The 21,703-nt window shown below is 38.9% G+C and overlaps 1 protein-coding gene across 6 annotated transcripts in view; it reads left to right on the forward strand.

Moving 5' to 3' along the window:
* The window catches only part of LOC148833055 (5'-AMP-activated protein kinase subunit gamma-2-like), a 124,578-nt gene that overhangs the window by 101,042 nt on the left and 1,833 nt on the right, over window positions 1-21,703 (forward strand). For 4 of the 6 annotated variants that reach the window (XM_088919594.1, XM_088919597.1, XM_088919598.1 and 1 more), the window contains 9 exons: window positions 3,321-3,402; window positions 7,979-8,037; window positions 11,007-11,052; window positions 11,765-11,819; window positions 13,307-13,433; window positions 17,639-17,804; window positions 19,129-19,166; window positions 19,697-19,843; window positions 20,365-20,458. In XM_088919594.1, the coding sequence (XP_088775720.1) occupies window positions 3,321-3,402; window positions 7,979-8,037; window positions 11,007-11,052; window positions 11,765-11,819; window positions 13,307-13,433; window positions 17,639-17,804; window positions 19,129-19,166; window positions 19,697-19,843; window positions 20,365-20,458 (814 nt within the window). Of the gene's footprint in view, window positions 1-3,320; window positions 3,403-7,978; window positions 8,038-11,006; window positions 11,053-11,764; window positions 11,820-13,306; window positions 13,434-17,638; window positions 17,805-19,128; window positions 19,167-19,696; window positions 19,844-20,364; window positions 20,525-21,703 lie in introns of all 6 variants that reach the window. The other 2 variants (XM_088919595.1, XM_088919599.1) reach the window with 1 other exon arrangement.

Raw genomic sequence — 21,703 nt, forward strand, 5'->3', positions numbered from 1 at the left:
GGATTGTGTAACTGATCTCTCAGTCCTCCCAGTGCTTCATGCCAGCAGACCTTGGCAGCTCAGTGGTGTCTAGCAAGAGCTTCTTTAAAACTCGCTATTGATCCGTTTATGGAACAAAAGCCAGTTATCAGCTCGTTCAGTGCCATCGAGGAGAATTAAACTTTTATAGCGTCTTAAAATGAAGCTTTTAAATCTTCAAAAAATACAGTACTGCAAATCAGATAGTGTGTTCTCTGGTACATATAGTTGGTTCTCAGTGCTGGGCTTTTTTTTAAAGGACCATAAACTTGCTTCCTTTTACTGATTCAGCAAAAACAGCAGTCTTTGAGCAATGGGAAAGGCAATCCTTCAAAACAAATGGACTGTGTACTTTTAGATGAGATCATTCGGGTTCATTCACCACATCGTGATTCAGTTCTCCTCCAGGATGCAGTAACTCAAAGTTTGCTGTTAGCTTCCAAAAAGAGAAAATGGGGCTTAGATGTTTCGGTGGGAGGACAATTATTTACATTTCAGTCTCATCTGCAGGGAAGTCATCGCGGTTGATTTTAGGATTCTCGGAGTATGAACAGAGTTTGTCTATGAAATGTGATTTTCATTATATAATCATAACGTCAGGATTCCAAACTAGAAATATTACTTGGGAGCCACTGGCTCCTAAAATGAAATATTTAGGAGCCAAATTACTTTTTTTAGTCGCCAAATTACAGAATCAAAATAGTTCGTCTGCAGTGCACCCAGTAAACTCAGTACTGTACTGTACATGCGGTGTCGTTATCATACGTCTTTGATTCGCCCATTCCGTTCCTTTTCATTAGCAAGATTTGGGAGGCATAATTTGTGAACGGCAATTCCTCGTTTGGAATCATGTTGGCTGCATTAAATTTCATTTTCAGTTCTTTAAAGCCTTTCTCGGCTGTTTTTTCACGGGTGCGGGGCACACTTCGCAATTACACAATCAACGACCTTCGGTCAGTACGCTTCTGATTCTCTCTCCATGTTTTTTTTACCGTTGCCTTTTTTTAAATGATTCGTCCCTTTGTGAAAAACTCAAGTTTTCCCTGCAACTTCCCGACCGGCTTTAGAACAAAAGTCACAATACATCATTTGTTTGACTTTATCATGTCTAAGCCGAGCAAATTCCTGAAGCCACGAAGTTCTGAAATGCCATTCAGACCTGTCGACGGATTTATCAAACTTTAAAAAAGTCTGTAATTTTACGCTTTGCCATTGTTAGCGGATCAGCAGCGTGTGGAAAGTAGCCTGTGTTCCACTGCGCAACTTCTTAGCTTGCTAACTTTTAATCAACAGTCACTGCAGTGTGCAGTGGTGATGGGACGTACATTACAGGTGTGCACTCTGAAGATGTAATCAAGCAATGCCTCATCACCAGATGAAATTTTACCACATATCGACACAAAATAAAGTTTTGGGGTCTGTCGCTAATGGCGACTAGGTTTTAAGTTATTGTCGCAAATTTGTCTTATTTGTGACCATTTCAGTGGCAGTCTGGAGCTCTGTAACGTGCTTCAGAAACAGACCTGGCAGTGTTCACAGTTGGCTCTTTTCCTGTCTTGCCCTGCTAGCCGTGCACTAACCCTTAATACAAGCAGCCTCACCGGTTGCAGAGAAAGCTGTATGATACACATGGACAGCTCTTTATACTGCAGTGGCAGACATAAATACAACCCAATCTCCTACACAACCGTACACGTGCAACAGTGAAAATACTTATGTTAAAATAAGGTGCATTGACTTTATAATTTAATGGCAACAATAATTTAGTTGCATCGTTCCAGATTGGTGATGTAAGTTGACTATTCAGTTGCACTGAAATTTAACACAAAGAGCCCTATCTGGAGTGCAAAACATTTGAACGACAGGACCATAAAATGTGTTTTTGCTGAGTAAGGTACAGTAGCAAAGAGATGGATCACAGCAGACTCAACAGCAAAGTGATTGTTGTCTAATAAGGAATCTTTTGTTGGCAAATGGATGTTGCATATTGTTAAATATTGAACATTAAATATTTAACAGTTAAATATTTCATCTGATTAAGCTGAAGGGACCAAACAGGCTGCTTAGCCCCACCTTGTAGGAGGTATTTTATAATGATTTGCAGCAGGGTCAATATAAAAAATTTGTTCAATGCAAGTTGTGGGCCTTTTCTCAGTGTGCATATTTTATAAAATAGAAATCCCTGCAGTGCTTTACCCTCTTGATTTGTGTGCACAAAAGTTTACTATGGAAACCTGGGGTTGAAAAGTAAAACCAAACTGTCGAGAATTGTTAAAATGGCAGGAAAAATAATTGGGGAAACAAGAAGAACCCCAGCTTAGCGAGTTGTATAATAGTACAGTTCACAGAATGGCAAGGAACATCATAGCCGGTTCCACCCATCCACTCAACTGTCAATTCGTAATGCTCCCATCAGGGAGATGGTACAGGGTCCCAGACTGAAATAAAAACATCTGTAAGAAGTCCTTTGTCCCCTGTGAAATAAAGCTGCTCAATGAATGTATGTAAATGTAGTCCTCCTGCTAACTGTTTATTTATGTATAATGTACATGAAATCACAACAGCAGTGCTTTTCTGCATCTCGTTAAATTTTGCTTGTGTGTTTTGTACTTTTATGGGAGAAGCCAAAGACAGATTTTCACGATCATGGACTATAAGATATCGGTCAAAAAAGGCTCTTGCTGCAGAGTCTTCTCTGTCTCCGATCATTGCCAGTTCTGATCCCTGGTGGCCAGCTGCAGCTGTCTGTCGAGTGCCAGGGCTTTTGCCAGGAAGGTAGCTAGCCTGCTGGGTAATGTGAGACTGTAGATGAGGTGGCAGGGACCGCGTCCCAGCAGATACTGTAGCTGGCAACTGGGAGAGAAGGGGCAAAAGCATCAGGTGAAAGTTTGTGCAACCATGGATGCTTTGAATGCTGTTAGATCAAGACTAGGCCCACAGCCCCTTTAGAGTAGTGTCTATTTAGGAGTGCAGCTGTTTGTTGTAGTAACAGAAAACGAATGGAGATGAAGAGGGAAAACTAGGTAAGAAGTTAAAGAGGATAGATAAAGCTGAGTTTTCGGCTGCATTTTAAAAGCTCCTAGATTTGTTCATTGGTCTCAATTAAGAAGTACAGTATATAGGCTCTTAAAAGATGTCACACGTAAGAATGTGACAAGGTCGTTTCAGATGAACGTATCAAAGTCAGAAATATCACCGTGTTGAGTTTTCCGAAACTTACAAGTGGTTAGTAATTGTCCAGAATTATGAACCGTTTGCAATTCATGGATCTGCAATAGTGAGTTGGCATTTTGTTTCCTCAGGTTAAGAAGGCTTTCTTCGCCTTGGTTGCTAATGGCGTCCGCGCAGCCCCATTGTGGGAAACAAAAAAACAGAGCTTTGTGGGTAAGTAGAGCTGTGCTTCTTCAAGTGCTGACATTGCTGACCTTTTACTTCGGTATTCCCATTTAAGAAGAAAGCATCAAATACACATTTTAAAAGTAACCGGAAATCCATACACATTGATTTATGGATCCACTTACTTTTAAAAGTAATAACTCTGATGGATTGATCTGTTCAGGGTCACACTGAGTGTTCCTCCTTGTGCCCTATGCTTGCAGGATATGGGTCACGGCAAGGCAGAAACACTAAGAAATCAACTCTGTTGCATATGCTTATTTTTCACAGTTAAAGAGAGAGAGATCTAAAAAGTTTCTGCTTTTAATCATCTCAAACCTTGACATCTTTTCGATCATGTGCACCTGCTACAAAAGTATTCCTGATAACTGAATTTAATGTGAATTTGTTGTAGTTCTACCTGCTAAAAAAAATTGTTCAGTATGCTGCCTTCAAAGCATTTCTGCTGTATGTAAAAGCTGTTAATTCTATTCAGTAGCACATGAAAATGTGAAGAAAAGCCAGTGATTTCATCAATCCAAACGGTATCATGATGCTTCTTTCCATATTTCAGCGTATGTAATATGAGCTCATTAACGTAGTTTGACGTAAATATTTTATACCTCATAAACATCCTGAGAAGCGGTAACCAATGGCTGATGAGCAAAATGAATCTTCAGGCTGCTAATTTGGTCTGTCAACCCACTTTGTAGTCCAGGCTTGGCAGCCATTTTGAGTTTTTAGCCCTTACATATACACGAGGTATTAAGTTAAGGAAAGATTTTAGTGAAAAATGCTGGATTTATTTACATCTTCTATGACCAACCCAAAGTGAAGACTTTAAAGAGGTTGGCACATGAAAATAAGCTGAAATCAGAATACCCTTTATAGACAGGGATAAAATATGATGCCGGCATGCAGTAATAGGATTGGCCATAGCCAAGACTGGTCTGAAATGACAAAAAAAGGAAATAACATTAAAAGAAGGTCAAAGTCATTTCATACATTCACAAACACACCGCAGTGAGCCAATTCTCATGGGCTGCCATGACAAAATGGAAAGGTTTCTGAAAATAGCAAGGCACATTGAGCTGAATCTTTAGCTGTCAAGATACATTAGAAAAGTTTGCTTTGATGGGAAATTCGGTCAGCGCCAGCCTTCATGCATCCTACATAACTAGTTTGACTGCCGCTGCACATCCAGGCTGTGAAGCCCAGAATAGCAGTAATGTAATTAATATACAGTGTGAAAAGAAAAGCACATGGTGTCATCTGCGTAATTCAGGTGGTAGTGTTGATTACAGAAGTGGAGAACAACTTTGTTTTAAATTAATTGCTTTTCTTTATGCAGTCACTGCATGACACCTAGTTCTTCTCTGGCTGTTTCACATGCCCATGCCCACTGACATTTAGTAAGGCACATAGCCTGAAAACAAACACACATGCAAGAGATCTTAACTGCCTTTTGTCTTTTCAAACCACTTTTCTTCCTGAAGGTTTGTTACCCAGAGCTGGATAAAATGTTACATTTAAGTCTTGCAATACTATCAACCATTTTTTAGGCTTCAATTCAGGAATGCTGACCCCTGGTGACCACTTGAAATGTAGTGTACAGTACCTCTGCACAGTGCTACCACATCATCAAAGCCATGCAGTTAGCCATTAACAGTATTCACCGTGTGGTGCTTTCAGACACTTCCACAAAGGCATATTTTATATAGTGCAGGAGCAGTTTGAGCATCACATGTTTATAGGAGCCTACAACTGTGGTTAAGAAAAAAGTTTTAATGCTGGTTGACATTTTCTCAAGAGACCTGTGACAAGATTTTATTTGGTAGGGAGAAACCAGAAAAGAGCTTTTTTTTATTGGCTTTGTGCCTGTAATCTACAAAAATAAAACCGCCAAGCACTGTGTGCAAAGATGAGGTCTTTTGGAGAGAACTCCTCCTGTGAAGGCAGCAGTCTTCTCAGTCTGTAATACCCTTTCTTATTTTCACTTTCCGGGCTTCAGCCAAATGCATCGAACAGAGTAGAACATAGTTCTGCTTCATCACAAGCTTTCTGTAGCTTTTGTGTAAAATTGCAGCTTGTGTGTGTTTGTAGAAGAACGCACACTTCCATGTCTTTCTCAGTGCTAGTGCAGGGCTCTGGGAAGTAAACCCCTGAGATCACAGAGAGGAGTCGTGGCGCAGCCCAGTGAAGGTTTGAGATGAGTTTAATTGTAACGAAAAGGGCTACTTCTGGAGAACACTGACAGAGACGCACACAGGGTCTGTTCCCCCAGAACCCCAAATTACAACAGTGTTACAGAGGGCTTCATATTTGGAGTCCAGCCCTGTTTAACCTACAGTATGTATTGCCACGAATGGCTGTTCATGAGTGACCATTTCCCTTATGGATAAGTGGCTATTCCTGATGTTATCCCACCTTTCAGCTATTCCTGAGATGTCAAATTTAACAGCGGGTGTCTGTTTAAAATTCCCTCAGTCCAGGTCAGGAGTCCAGGTCCGATTTCTACGCTGTGTACAGTGATGTTTTGAAAGCCAAAAAAGTATAAGTAAATAGCAGTGAAGATTTAGATACTGCAAAAAAAAAACTTGATTTTTTTTAATCCATCCCATGGTTGTCCTACTGAATTCTCGCCTGTAGTTGAAAGTGGGAAGATTGTTTTAACAGGTTTGATTTTTTTCTAGTTAATAAGAAGGAATATTGACCCCATGTAGATACTGTACACATACTTATCAGCTGATTGTGAGCTGTGCCTCCTGTCATTTGTTTGGTAATGGAGGAACGTATGTAATTTTTATTTTTGCATTTTTTTTTTTGCATTTGCGTCTAGTTCTTTCAGTATGTCTCAAACTTGAGGGGTCCGTTAGTAAATCTTAGTAGACTTCTGTGTGGAGGGGTGGGTAGGTGGAGGTCATCCCTGGTCAATTATTAATTGCAGTGCCCGTCAGCATTTTAATGAACATCTGTCAATAAGCAGCCAGCAATTTCACTTGACTTGCTGAAAATAGAAAGCAAAACGATAACAAGCTGTTAGTGAGCAATGTATAAACAGTTTTTTTACTCCTGTAGGTTACAGTTTAAACTCTTAAGATGCTGGGTTAAGGTGATCGTGGTATTGGACTATTACTATAAAGATTCTGGATGTGCCCTGGGATTTACATTGAACAGAAAGAGGTATTCTGATGGGTAGTGGGTAGTATCCGATTTTAGGTATATCTTTCAAAATAAGGCTAGGTCGAGCACATTCTATTTTGGCTACAGAAAGGCAAGATAAAACTGCAGAGCAGTGCATTGGTATGCTTGAATGCATTGGTATTCTTTTTTTATCACATTTTGCAATAACCTTCTCATCAAGCACGTCTGTGATTCCTGGTACGCATTTGTCCACTTTACCTGGATACCATAAAGATGTCTAGTATTTACTCTCTAAACATATGTTAATTCATTTTCTTCCCCCTGTCTGTTTCCTGGGAATCTCATTCCCAGAGCTGAGCTGGCTTTCCATTGCAGTTGGGTATCTAGGGCAGCGTCATGGTGACAGATATAAACACTCATGCTGTGTGAGCTGGAATCCAGAATGGATGGGCTGTTGAAAAAGGCATCATAAAAATGAACACGTGATTCAAATAGTCATGTCTTGTACCCCAATTGTAGGGGAAGCTGGGTGGTCATTTTGTGTTAAAACCAGGTGCCGTGTTTTTGAAGCGAATTAATCCAGAACTGCTGATAATCTTAGAAAATGTGTTGGCATCTTTTGCACAAGCCAGTAGTAAATTTGCAAAGTCTTTTATCAATGTACTTTTCAGGAACTTATTACTTGTGAGCAAAACCGCGCATCATCATTAGTTTCTTAAGATTCGTATCTGTAGCTTTATGTGTGGTCAGCAAAGCAAGTCTTTTACTTCCTCGTGATACCTGGGCTTTTAACAAAATCAAACTCAACCAGTGGGAGGCAACATTAATGTCCAGTGATGAAGTACATTGTTTTTGTTGCTGTGAAGGGGTGTGTTTCTTTTGGAATTGACCAGGTTAGTCACTCGGAGCAATTACGATTTTGTGGTTGACCGCAAGTGCAAAGAAAAGCTATATTTACTTCAGTGATTATACTTCAAATATTTCAAAAGTTAGTCACAAGGATGACATTTTCCATAACTGGTAGCATTCTATTTAAAGTAAATAGGTGGGCAAAATTTAAGATTTCAGGTTTTATTGATATACTCCCTTTTATGCAATTTTGGCTGACACATTGTTAAGTTTGGGTAAAACAATTGTTTTACAGACTGTAAATATTACAAAAGGCATTGTTGTTTACTTTTACCTCTATACAGTGTGTTTCAGCTGTAGAATTGGAGTGCAGGTGTTGTACTGTAGGAGATGTATGCTAGAGCTTTGTTGTGGCTTGATGAACACCAAATTTTCCGTTTTAATTTGAGAATACCGTTTTGCTGTCTTAGCAGTATGTTTTGGTTTATCTAGTGGAAAACATCATGTGTAATATTTAAAATGCCCCCAATATTTTACTTTCCTGTATTTATGCTTTTTCTGCATTCATTTTCTGATATCTTCTTTGTTTTAGGAATGTTAACAATCACAGACTTCATCAATATACTGCACCGGTACTACAAATCTCCAATGGTAAGTGTGTGTGGTTTGATCATTAAGGATAATGCTGATATAAAAAAAATATAATGTGCTGCGATATCGAAGGTAAATCACCATTCTGTAGTTGGGACATTATGGCTTAGCCTTATCAATACATGTTTTAAAGAAATTGTTTTAGAAATTGGTGTGGAAAACATTATTGTGCAGTTTTTGTTTCATTTGATATCATTTAAAAGCTTCCTTAAAGTTCTGTCTAATTTTAACTTTTGAATGCTTTAGATAAGCCATTCTAATTAAAGTTCAATTATGTTGTTTTTTTTAGGGAAATAAACCCAAATTATAGCTTGACATTATAATTTGTGCTGTATAAATGGCACTGCATTGTACAAAACAGGTCTGACTAGATGATGTTTATTGGCCTTTGCTGGATTTAATTTTGTTTTGTGCAGCTCTTCCTCCACTTGATATAGCTTTGACTGTGGCCAATGACATTGAGGCACGAGCTTTGCCTTCCTGTTACTGTCCATTGGCAGTTTATCCATTGAGTCTTTGCACAAAAGTACAAAGCCTGTTTCTTAGAGTTTTACTGTGACCTGCAAGTGGGGTGAGGAAAGAGTTTGGCTGCAGTTAGTTTGAGAACTGTCCAGGTGCTGAATCAGCACCTCACTCTTATTGGATTGCCTGTTGAAGAGTGCATCACCTGAGTGATGTGTGTTAGAACTGGGAAGGATAATTGAGCACACAAGGCTGCTCAGTTCAATTTTGGTCCCTTTAGTTCTGGCTTGGCTACAGTATGTTCAAGCTTTTGCTGCCTGTCTCCTCCCCATCACTGTATTACGTGTTGTCATGTTTTATGAGTTAAAAAGCGCTTTAAATATTTCATTGTTAGTGTCTCCAGTAATAAAATGAGTACTTTTATATCAGCTGTACTTGGGCGGCCGCTGAAAATTCTTCCCGTGTGTGCCTTGAAAGCATTTTCCCTTCTGTTTGTTATGACTCTCCGTTTTTGCTTGGCCTATTGTAAAAAGTGTAAGGTTCAAGTTCTTTTTTTGATACTGTTGTTGTTCAAGGATACATTTAACTCCTTTTTTTTTTTCTTCAGTGCATGCAGATTCTTTTCAGCTCAGTTTAGGAATGTGAGGTGTGCTTTATGGCCAAGCCTGAAAATGGTTAATCTTATTTATTTTTAAGATCAAATTGTGCGTGTTGCTCAAATCCTTTTCCAGATTGCTTCACAGATGGGACAGTTCTGAAGCTCTCAGTTTACATATCGCCACTTATCATCCCACAAACGGTGCCAAAAAAACCCTCAACAGTGTGGCACATAACAGAAGCTAGACCTCTAAAATACATTTTTCTCCCTTCTTTCCTCCTCCAAATTAGCCAAAACCTCAGTAACTTATAACTGTGTCCCTTTGTTCTTTGTTTATCTGGCAAATTTTTTTTTCAGCACTTGTGTGGACCTCCAGTCTTTCTGGGATTAAATATTACTTACTGTACTTTCTCTCATTAACATTCCTTAGTCTTGTTTAGACAGCAGCTTCTGTGCTGTTTTTCCTCCTTTCCCCAGCCTGTTACTCTGTTCAGTCACGTTGTATGCGCCATTTTATCTGTTAAATAGAAAGGCCAAGAAATTTGCCTCTGTAAGTTAATAAAAATCAATACCCTTATTTCAAAAATAGATGTCTAACATAGTTCATAGTGTCTTCACTTAGGTCTGTGACTGTAAATTTATTTTGATGTATGAAGGTCTAATTTGCAAAATTAGATTCCATGCCAGTGGGAATTACCAAGGCAAGCTGAAAATAGCTGGAAATCCTCTACATTTATGCACAGTTCGTGACTGTGAAATTCTTAGAAATGTATTTGTTCTTAAGGAGGCTCCCTCAGCTTCTATAGGAATCCATTTTATAAATCAGAATTGAAGACAGATGTCTGCTTTTCCTGAACCTCCTTTCTTATAACCACTGTCATATTTGTGTTTGTGATTAGTATAGATTTTTTTCTGATTAGATTTTGTTTTCCTGAAACAGTATACTGTATGTACTGGATACCATTTCTCTTAAGTGCTTGGAGCTTTAATGCAGTCATTATTAAAACTCTTTAGCTGTGACATAATAGTCCTATTGTATTGTTTTTAACTGGGTGATCTCTTTTGTGGTTACATAACAGTCTTCAAGTCTTTTCCTGTACAGTATGTTTCACTATGTTCCATTCGCATGTAACTTGTGGTAGTGTTCACCTAGAATAGGTGCTTTGTTGAAATAAAAATAAATATTGAGAAGTATGCAAGAAATAAAATAGATATCTGGTTTTTGCTGTGTAAGCTGAAATGTCCAAAATCTTTCTGCTTAAAATGAAAACAGAGCACAGTACGTGTTTGTTAGCCATTCTGAGTGAAAATGCTGTTTCTGCATGTTGGGAGCTTTTGAAAAGAGATCTGAATGGAAGCTGGCCTCAGAAGCTCATCCAGCAAGAGGCACAGTAACCTTTTTCTAGAAATCTTTAATTAGCTGCAGGCGCCCCCTTCCTTGACTGTAATGAAATATTAGGTTTAATTTATAGAAGGCTATTCCTGAAATAGGAGCTGATTGTGTTGGAGGCCTGGCATACAGTACTAACACACTGGTGACAAATATGACTTGTCATAATCTGCTTCCATAGGTCCGCAGGTGACATGACAGATGATGAGAGATTTAAAGTGCCTTCATCACTGTCACCAGAAAAGGCTCTTTCTCTTCCTCAGAATAGGTTTATCTGGGCAGACCTTACAATCCATGAAGGCATGTGTCTTCCGTGCACCATTAAGAGGTGCTGTTACGCTTCTTAAACCCAGCAAAGAATACAGAGTACAGAAGGGGTGGAAGATAATGGCCAAAATAAAGAGGCAAAAGCTGTTGCAGAATGAGTCTAACTTGGATAAACTGGTGTGAATCTTAGAAGAGCCCGACTGTTGTTCATCCAGAGAAAACATGACTGGGCTCTTGTCTGTCTGGTTTCAGGTACAAATCTATGAGCTGGAAGAACACAAGATTGAAACATGGAGAGGTAAGAACATCTCATGTTGTCTTGGCAGTAGTGTTTTATGTCTTAATAAGAATGCTTTTATATTTTTCCTCTTGACTGGCACTTGGTACCTTTTGTTTTTTTTCTGTTATATTGCGAACAACTTTGTCTCAAACTACAGATTTTTGATTTTTAAAGTTGATCAAATATTTGCTTTTCAACTCTGTTACAATAGTCCTGTATTTATAGTGTTATGATGTGCTACCCCATAAGTACGATTATCAATATTCTTCGCTCTTTTGTGAAGAATGGTATGAACAGGAAAATGAAAGAAATAAAACGTTAACAGCAGAAAGTCGTTTTACAAAATGTACTAAAGGTATTAAAATTAAGAGTGTCTGTCAATATAGTTTTTATATATTGTAACGGTTAAATTAACCTTATACTGTACATAGCACAGCTGAATTACTTATCAAGGTCTACAATGATCAAATGATTAAATGGTTAATGAATTGTACAAATTAAGTGAAAGCTACCATACAACTGTCCTTCGTAATACATCTGATATTTTAGCCAAATTAGGTGAGTGTGTGATGTACAGAAACACTTGGACCGAAATCCTTTGCCACAAGCACAATTTTAAATTAGATACTGAAAATCGCAAAGGATCTGATCCGATCCAGACGCAGTCATGAATATAGTATGACTTTGTCACTTCTTTCTTTTTCAAACTATTTTAATTTTCTCTCCTTAGAACTCTATCTCCAAGAAACGTTTAAGCCTTTAGTAAACATATCACCTGATGCGAGGTAAGTTACTCTAGTTAAGTTCAAGTTCAGTATTTTATAGTCATGACAACTAGTTGCATTGAACTTGGTTTGGTGAGCTCTTTTACAATTTGAAAGACATGCGATACAAATATGCAACATAAAACCATAATTAACAGCATCCACCCCGAACATCTTTACTTACAGTATCATCCTAAACACACACCAGTTATGAGATAACACTGAGCCCTGCAGAACGTGCAAAATCAAAGTGCTGAGTTCCTGTCTCATGAGTTAACTTAGTGAGAGTGGAAGATGCACCTCTTCATCTACAGATGGTTTCTGTAATGAAAAGTTTTACTATTTCACAAGAAACAGTACCTTGACAAAAGCATTGCAGAAAAGACATGAAAATAAGTTTCCAATGGTTGTAAATTTGAGAAAATAAGTGTTGTGTGCATATTTACATTAATAATAATTGCTAAGTGATTTTTCATTTTTAATGATTAATATCTTCTCAAATTTGTAGTTTTAAAAATTATTTCCAGATATATTCACCAATAAACTATGCTAAAAGATCTGTATTTTTCTTCATTATTTCACGTTTTGTCATGGTATTATTTTGTTGGGGTACCTTTTCAAGTTATATAATAAACATTTCACTTGGTATATTGTACAGTCTTCCAAATGTTTTTCTGCCAGGCAAGGGACATTTTTAAATCTTTGCTTCAGTTTTCTGTCTCTGATCCTTTGTAATGTATCAGAACGTGATAGATTGTGGTTTTAGCAGTTTTTTGCCTTATATTTAGGTCTCTCCAGACATTCTGTCTCTCCAAAGTCATTTATAAATTTCTCCTCCCGAGAGAATATTTTATGCAAGGAACTTGCCATTTTATTTTTCGTTGAAGTCAAGCTTTCATATTGCCCGAGTTCTTTAAGGACTTTGTCATCTAAGGTTAGCAAAAGGTAAAACATCTCTTGTTTTCCTTGTCTCAGTTAATATGAGGAACCCGTTTTCAAATGAATACGGCTTCGATTTTTTAAAGAAAATAAACCCCAGGTGTAAAGAATCGCTGCAGTCTTCTGTTTTGTGGAAGTACAGGTTTGAGTCCCCCCAATCTTGAATGAAGTCATATTTGCTTCAATCCCTGTTTGAAAGTGCTGAAGGATGAAAAAGATATTGATCCCAGGGTGACCTCGTGGACTGGACTCTTCTAAATCATGCAGTTACCTTTTCTAGGTCATTAATGAAACATTAATCCTAATGCAGGCAGTAATTATTGTGTACCGTGCATGGGCTTCATTAATTCTGATATTAGATGGGAAAGGAAAAGGCTGGTTTTACAGCTGGACCTTGAGCAGGTCTCCCCCTCCAGTCCAGATAGTGTTGGTGAAGAAAATAATTGTTATAGCCAAACACTAAAGCATCTCTTAACTGGAACCAAAAATGTCTGTGTAGAGATCACGAAGTACAGTAAAAATTCTGTTTACTTTGTTTCTTGAACTGATTTTTTCCCCCTCATTTGCAGCCTATTTGATGCGGTATATTCACTGATCAAAAACAAAATCCATCGGTTACCCGTTATCGACCCCGTCAGCGGGAATGCACTTTATATCCTTACTCACAAGAGGATCCTCAAGTTCTTGCAACTTTTTGTAAGTGACAAATTTTAATCCTTATTTGTGCACAGAGAAGAGAAATCGAAGTGTTGCGTGTGTATCTGTCGATGCAGCTGTGAATGTTCACATGGCACATTGGCACGTAGTTCCTTTGCAGGTGTACAGTATGTGACCAACTCCGATGCACCAAGAGTGTAAGAGACTTGAATTTCTTGAAATAAACCTGACTGCATGCCAGCATTATACAGTATGTAGTATTGCTTAAATGGTGGATGCTGCACATTGGTGGTGGTGGAGGGGAGTCCCCTTTACCTGTAAAGCGCTTTTGAGTGGAGTGTCCAGAAAAGTGCTACATAAGTGTAAGCAATTATTATTAATTATTATTAAATGTATTTCATAATCAGTTTAGTAAAATTACTCTCCATCTACATCTATTTTACATGTTTATCAAAATTGGCAACACTTTGCAAACCTCAGTTTCTTTGCACTTCCTGCTGCAGTTTGTGAGAGGTAATTGGACCAGCTTTTAATCACCCGTCAAGGTAAATGAGGAATGACCGCTTCTTCTGCTGCTTGCCATTGTTAGGATTGGAAACTCCTTTGCGAGAGCAGTGCACACTTGTGCCTGCCTTATGCTTGAATTTGCATGCAGCAGTACACTGTCACACTATATAGCAAATTTAGTGATAGAAAAGAGATAAATGAGATTTTTTTCCTGAAGCAGAAGAAAAGATAAGAGATTGAGCTTACATCAGCTCCTTTGTGGTAGTCCTATATTGGAAGAACTGCTAATTAAGAAATGTTTAAGAAAGAGTTCAGTTTAAAAAAATGATTTTTTTAGTCCTACAGTACATTTTTAAAATGATAGGTAGTCTGAAAAATTAGTATGGTGGTCTCATACTCTTCTCCCCTATCTTTATTTTATTGCCAGTGCACCTAATAAACCTTGTTTATTGTGAATGCTGTGCAATCAGCTGGCAGGAATTCAGAAAGCTGTTTTATGTTTCCCTTGAGACGTCCGTGGATGCTGTACTGTCATCTAGGAACTCCTTTCAGTTGATTTGTATTATTTCAGAAAAAAAAACTAGATGAGAAAGGAAAGAATACCCTTCCTTAGATATTGTAGCAGTTGTATAACTTCACACATGCACGGTTAGTCTTCGTAGTATCAGGAGTATTGTTAGATTCCAGTGTGTGTCCTTTTGCCCTCCCCCAAGTGAACCATTCAGTGGACTGGGGCTTTTACTGTTTGACAGGGCATCTCTCCGGCTGCCATTTTGCTGGGCATCGTCTGTTCTTAAGCATTTCAGTCAGAATTCCATTCCCCTCATTTGCTAACCTGACACATTGGTAAGTGTGATTTTCAGACTTGTTCTCTGTACTGCCTCTGTGTGGAGAAGAGCTGTAATTGAATAAAAAAATAGGGCAGACCTTTTTGGAACTCTGAAGTTGGAAACCTTATCACATTTCCTGCCTGTGATGCAGACACGCCAGGGTTCAGGGTGGAGCACTGGGGTTTTAAGTGCTTTATTATGTTATATTCCAAGGCAAACGTAACTGCGTGTAGTCAATCTTGTGTGAATTCCCCTCTTATTTGTTGAGTGACTGAAGTACTCTGGAAATGTGGACGTGCTGTAGGGTTCTTCTCACCCTCTCCTCAGCCGAGACCTGTGTTCTCCATCTGATTGCGCTTTTACTACCTTTTCCGTGGGTGTTTGTTACCACGGAAGCCAGCGTCAAGGAGGAGTTAACGGCCTCTCCATTAAAGAGGGAGAGTGGGGTTTGACAGGCTGAGCTGTCTGAGGACACTGAAAGCGGATTTGTGTAATCTATCTCCGTGCTCTCCACTTTCTCCATCCACTCCCCCCTTCCCTGCTAGTTATCTGTACAAGCCCTCCCCAGCACAGGATTAACAAGCTGCTGAGGCCACTGCAATCGCAGTCGCCGCCAGATAAGCATCACTACGGTGCTTGCCAGTACAACCTAATGAAGTCATTAAGACGTTATTGTTATCTGGTACAAATATTGTGGAGCACTTTGCCATCCATGGAGCTGCTGTGCTCATTAGACTCTTAGAAGCATTTGCAGCAGAGACACCTTCATAAACTAGGATTCTTGCTACAATGCCTTGCATTTTCTTTTGTTCTTTATTTTCTTATCGGAGTAACATTTGCTGTTGTACTGATCATCATAACACATTGACTTACAAAAAATAAATCTTTATATATATAAAGTGGTTTTACAGGATGTCACTTATTAGCAATTAGTTTAATATTAGACAGTTGCCCAGATTTTCTTTGCTTTTTTAGTGGTGAAAGTACAATATTTTTTTTAGGCATGCATATTTTTTTAAGAAGGAGTTTGACAGCATTTATACTAACATTACATTGTACATACACGTTAGAGGTGTAGTACGACATCGGTAGCTGGGGTCTATTTCAGCTTTTCCTTCTGCTGAGTTCTTAGCAATTAGAATAAATACAGTAGCCCAATTAACTGGATTAATTTAATACTTTCCTACACAAAGTATACTTTCAAAGAAGTTCTTTATAAACCACGTCTAGAACAGCATCCTTTTTCTGAAAAGAAAAGGAAAAACCATCTAAAAACCACTTTTTAAAGAAAATTAGCAATTGATAGACAATTGCAGCCCTCCTGGAATAGCGTTTGACACCTCTGAGTTAGAATGATGTTGTTGTGAAACTGCAGCTTGTTCTGTCATCTTTTGATAGCGTCGTTTAACTCTGTGGCAGAGCACCCCAGTGATGCTTCTGCTGCACTTATCCCTTATGGATTTTTAGTGCTGTGAACAACACTTGGCAAAACCTTATCCACCTTATACAATACCCATTATATTGATGGGACACGTAGTAAAATCTAACTTTTTATAATCCATAGAGAATGCATCATTTCATTATTATATAACATTTAGTAGCATTAGAGAAGTGGGGTGTTTAAAATCAAGGGGATTGCTGTAGACTACAAAAATTAATTTGAAGTATTGATTTAGAGCAGCTGTATATTAATCCAGCTATAAGTCTTTTGCCATTTAAGCAGTTAGTTTTGTGTAATGTAGTTAAAATAGCGTGATCCATTGCCTGTAATTGGACGTCCAGTGTGCTCTACTCAAAGACTGCCACAGGGACTGGGAGGGGAGCCAGTATCTGCTTGGACACAGGACACAAGGGTCCCAGACACTGCTCTGCTGACTCCACACCAGCCAGCCTGTCGCCTTTCCACTCCAAATTGCTTCCTTTTTCCCCTACCAGGAATTCAAATGGAATTCAAGTGGTAGAGCAGTTTGTCTTGTCTCGTATGGAGTTTCTGCTCCATATTGTCGAGAACAGCCTGCCTAGTGCACAAAGTTGAATGTTACAAAAAGCAGTAGAACTTTAAAAAATACAAGAGGAGGCTTTCGGTATTAGTAATGAATGGATTCAGAGGCAATTACATCATTGGTAGCAACATTATCACCTTGCTGCCTGATCTGAATGGATTGGAAGCTCATCAAGGTTCTGGTCGGTTCTGGGACAGGAGACTTCCCCCAAAAAACATGTTGCTGTTGTTGTAAGAGATGTTGGTGGACAATTGATCATCACTCTTTCCTCTGGGCCAGAATTTCCATACCAGCCCCCCAGAATAGTGACGGGACGTTGTGCTGTAAGATGTTTTGTCCTTTGGATGAAATGTTTTAACCAAGGTCCTTGAATTGGTCATTAAAGGTTCTGTGACACCATTGTTACAAGTAATGGGTGTTAACCCCAATGTCATGGCTGAATTCCACTCTCTCACCTGCCTTAAGTTCCCCCATAATTTATTTTGTGAGGTAGTTTCTCACTTCTGTCTGCGCCTCATCCCCTGTCTAGTGAGGCTTCTGGTGCGGAATGACTGCCGCCCATCACCAGGTGGGTGGTGACCGAAGTAGTCACATCCTGAAGGTGAAGCTCTTTGAGATTCTTTCCACTCTAACAAGGCAACAAGTCATATACTGTCATTACATTTCTGTGATTTCTATGTGCTTCCAAAACCTAAATGTGCACATCAATATGAAAATGAAAAGAAAACCATTTCTGGTCATTTGAACTTGCACGACAGCTAGCCCATATTGTATCCTATTTTAACGGGCAGGAGGTACTGTACACTGGTTCATATTTTCAGATGGCTGCTGCATATTGCATAGAGTTCTGTTCCACTTTTTATCACTAGACATTGTTTTTTCCTCTACCTTGTTGTTTGCCCAGGTCTCTGAAATGCCAAAGCCAGCCTTCATGAAGCAGACCCTTGAAGAGCTGGGGATTGGAACCTACAACAACATTGCCTTCATTCACCCAGACACTCCAATCATTAAAGCACTGAATATATTTGTCGAGAGGAGAGTGTCTGCGTTACCTGTAGTGGATGAATCTGGTACGTGCGATTCCAGTTCTAACGGATTGTTAAATCTGGGTTTCTGACAGTAAACATGCAATGGAAACGATGTAATAACCAGCCCTTTAGAGTTGTCTATAATGTGCTATCAGGCAGCACCTAGTGCATTTTTTTCTAGGTTCATCTCCTTTGTCTTTCTTTAGTCAAAGACGTTCCTATTTATTTAATTATCTAACTTAATTATATACATGACAATTGAAACTAGGAGGCACTTTGCTGCTTAAATGTTAAGCCAATAGTTGATGAATGTGGCATCGATGCATGAAAAACTGTAAGAAAGTGTAAACTGTTATTCACAATACTGTGGCATCAGTGTTACAAATATTTTTGGGTGAATAATGTTTAATTAGGGAAGTGCTCCCTTCATGACCTTTGTGTAGTCCTAACACACACAACACACATAGAATTAGTGAAATCTACTGAAATACTGGCAGTGCACCCAGTTCTTACTGGCCAGTTTCAAAGTTCAGCAAGTTCAGTTTTTTAATTAAAACCAGCTGGCCTTCTTGAACCCAAAACAACTAGACTAGAAGGTCTTTTAATCCACAAACAAAAAAACATGTTTAAGTCTTGGTTCTCTCCAGTTTGATTTTATGTCTTGAAAGAGCCAGAGCTCAGCTTTGAATAATTTATGACTGTGCAGTAATCCTGAAATGTACGTCACGTACAGTAGCACTACTGAGACGCATTAGATGACTCTCAGACATTTCTGCCGTGCTCTGAAAAGTGGCCCTTGAGAGCTGTCAGTGTGACTCTTGCTGTAGCTGCACTCTGTAGCTAATGTTTTTCTTTATCTTTAGATTTCTAAATAAGCCAACATGTCTGCATTAACATTGTTTTCCCAAGTAAGGCAGGTTACACAAACAAAGCAGGAGGCCGAGACATCTGTCGTATTGTTCAGTGATTCCTTCTTTTTGCCTGACGTTTCAGCTAGTGCACTATGGAATTACTAGTCCTTTTTGTTTGTGTCATTTTACCAAGACTTTCCAAGCAATTTTTGCTTGACTAATGAACCAGAAGGTGAGAAGATATGCAGTGTGAATAGGCCCATCAAGGCTCACTTCAGGCCTGTATAAGAGAACAGTTTCTATGTTAAATATGACAAAAAACAATAAAATGGAACAAGAAATCTCCCAGAAAATGAATAGTACGAAACTTCTAAACATGTGAAATATGATTTGAAAAAAAAAGTATTCTTTTAATATGTACTGTATATATAAGATCAATGTGATTGTTTTAGCACTTCCATTCACATTGAATAGATATTAAAATCCTTATGTTCTTTTTTTTTTATCTGTTTCAGGAAAGGTTGTAGATATTTATTCCAAATTTGATGTCATAGTAAGTGCTTTTCATTGGTTTTCCTCTTTTTGGTTTCTTCTGTAATGTAGCGATACGGGATATACTGTGTGTTTTCCCACATACAGCAATGCTCCTCAGAAAGCACATCATTCAAAAGCACCACGGACTAGAACAAATTCTGTCGTTTCTTTTCATATTTTCTTTTCGAAAAGATACGTTTGTGCTGAAACCCACATAAGCAGACAAAACGAAAACAAAGCATTTCCTTACATTCTAGCCCTCAGCCCCTTAGAAAATGAGAGCCTGATGAAGTCTTTTACAAAGAACAGTCTTTCCAGTTTTGAGTTACTCTTTGAATAATGTCCTAAAGTCTACACCAAAACAGAAATGTGTGTGGACCTAGGATAACATGAGAGGATCAGCTCATTATTCAAGTTACTTTGAGTTTTATATATAAGCCCAAGACTAACGACTTAAGCCTAATGACCAAGACTAACGACTAAAGCCTGATGACCAAGACTAATGCTGTTTTCTTGCTTTTTTTTTTTGCTTTCATTCAACTACTGTAGAACCTTGCTGCTGAAAAGACCTATAACAACCTAGATATCACCGTGACCCAAGCCCTGCGGCACCGTTCGCAGTATTTTGAAGGCGTTATGAAATGCAACCGGTTAGAAACACTGGAAACCATAGTGGACAGGATAGTCAAAGCTGAGGTAAGTTCACCTTACAAACTACTGCGCACGAAAACGTCACGCCTGCTTTCCTTTATTCAGTTCGTTTTTTTTCTTGCGGATTGACTGCAGCACCAGGGGAGGGTGACCTGGACCCTAGGTCATTAAATAAGCTGCTGGAGATGTAACAAATATTTCTACACAATAGCTAATGTAATAAACACTATTCTGTACCTATATTAAAGAGAATAGATGCTCATATGTCCTTTTGTAGGCGTTTACCCTTGTAGAACAAAATGAGTGACTTTTAAAATGCTAAATATTGTGCAGTTTACTGTGTGAGGAAATATCAGTTACTTTGTACAGTATATACATGGGACAGCCTTACTGTGATATTTCCTCTCTGGTTGTGGTTAAGGTCATCAAATATCTTCATTTGCTAACCTGACATACTGTAACTTGATAAATTGTAAAGGGTGATTCAGACTGGGAGAAGTGCAGCTCGTGTTGTTAAATAATTTCCTTGACGTTCTGATGCCTGTTTTACTCTGTTCTCTCTGTAGGTCCATCGGTTAGTGGTGGTTGACGAGAATGCCAGTATTGTGGGCATCGTCTCCCTGTCGGACATTTTGCAGGCCCTGGTGCTCACACCAGCAGGTATAGACGCACAACATTCCTAACTCCCTGGAAACTGACCTCTCACCCCTTCCCACAAGCCCTCAGGTAGGGTGCAGCGCAGCACGTTGGACCTGGTGAGCTTGCTGCACTGCTGGTGACTGAGAGCACGACGCCGGGCTGGCCGGAGCGCTGTGCCGTGATTGACTTGTTTTTCACAGGAATGGTTTGCCACTAAAACATTCTCATAAAAGGGAGAGGGGGGGAAAAAAAACGTAGTCGTAGCAGGATATGCTGGTGTGAGGAAATATCAGTTTCTTTTCAGGATGGAATTCGAATAGGACCATGAGAGCACAACCTTGCACATTTTTTTACATGAATGTGTCGAAACTGCTTGTTAGGATATGCTGCTCTCAGTTTCACAGAGATCCAGCAGCTCTTCTGAGGTCTCTTGGCTCCACATTCAGTAATGTACAAAGACACAAATGTTGTCCTCCTTTTCCATCAGTTGCAGAATGAGGCTTTGAAGCCTCTACATTAGGCACTCCTCCAGCAGCTGTGGAGGTATTATGTGGACGTGGATCTTGATGCAGTCTGTTAGTGCTGAGCCCTGCTCTTCCTTTCTCTCAGTTCTTTGTGCACTGCTGCCCTTTTGGAGTTATTCACTACCAGTTCATTTGTTATACTGTGTAGTAGATCACCCCCTTGTATCTCAGTTGCAGGAAGCATGCTGTTTGTGCTTGTGTGCAAGAGAAATTAACTGTGAATGACTAAAGCAACTGTCCAGAACCTAATCTTCATTCTGTGTTTTAATACATTGTAATATACATATAAGGAGATTTATTTTTGTCCTCCACCACAAAAATTGTACTGCTATATAGCTGGAAATACATTATACAGTATGAGAATCATAAAGTTCCACTAAAATGGCTTAACGTCCTCTTGTAGTTATTACTAAGGTATGACATAAACACACAAAGAGTAAAGAAGTATTTAGCATTTACAGACAATAGAAAACAGTAAGCACAGAGAGAAGCAAGAGAAAACTGCCCTTTGTGCTACTGTTGATTTTGAATCTGAAAAGATAAACTGCAAGACTTATCGACTGCCATGAAAGACAGAAAGTAGCAAATGAGCACAGCCTCTTTTATTGTTAAGGAAAAGCTCCTTTTCACAAGTACTGCCCAGTGCTGGAGTTAAAATGAAGAAAGCTACCTTTCTTAAAATGTCAAAGCTACCTGCTTTATGGACATAAGCGGTGATGAAATGATAGCAGGACAAATACAC

Source organism: Atractosteus spatula, chromosome 6 (genome assembly GCF_055471065.1).
Source record: "Atractosteus spatula isolate fAtrSpa1 chromosome 6, fAtrSpa1.hap1, whole genome shotgun sequence".
Lineage (NCBI taxonomy): Eukaryota > Metazoa > Chordata > Actinopteri > Semionotiformes > Lepisosteidae > Atractosteus > Atractosteus spatula.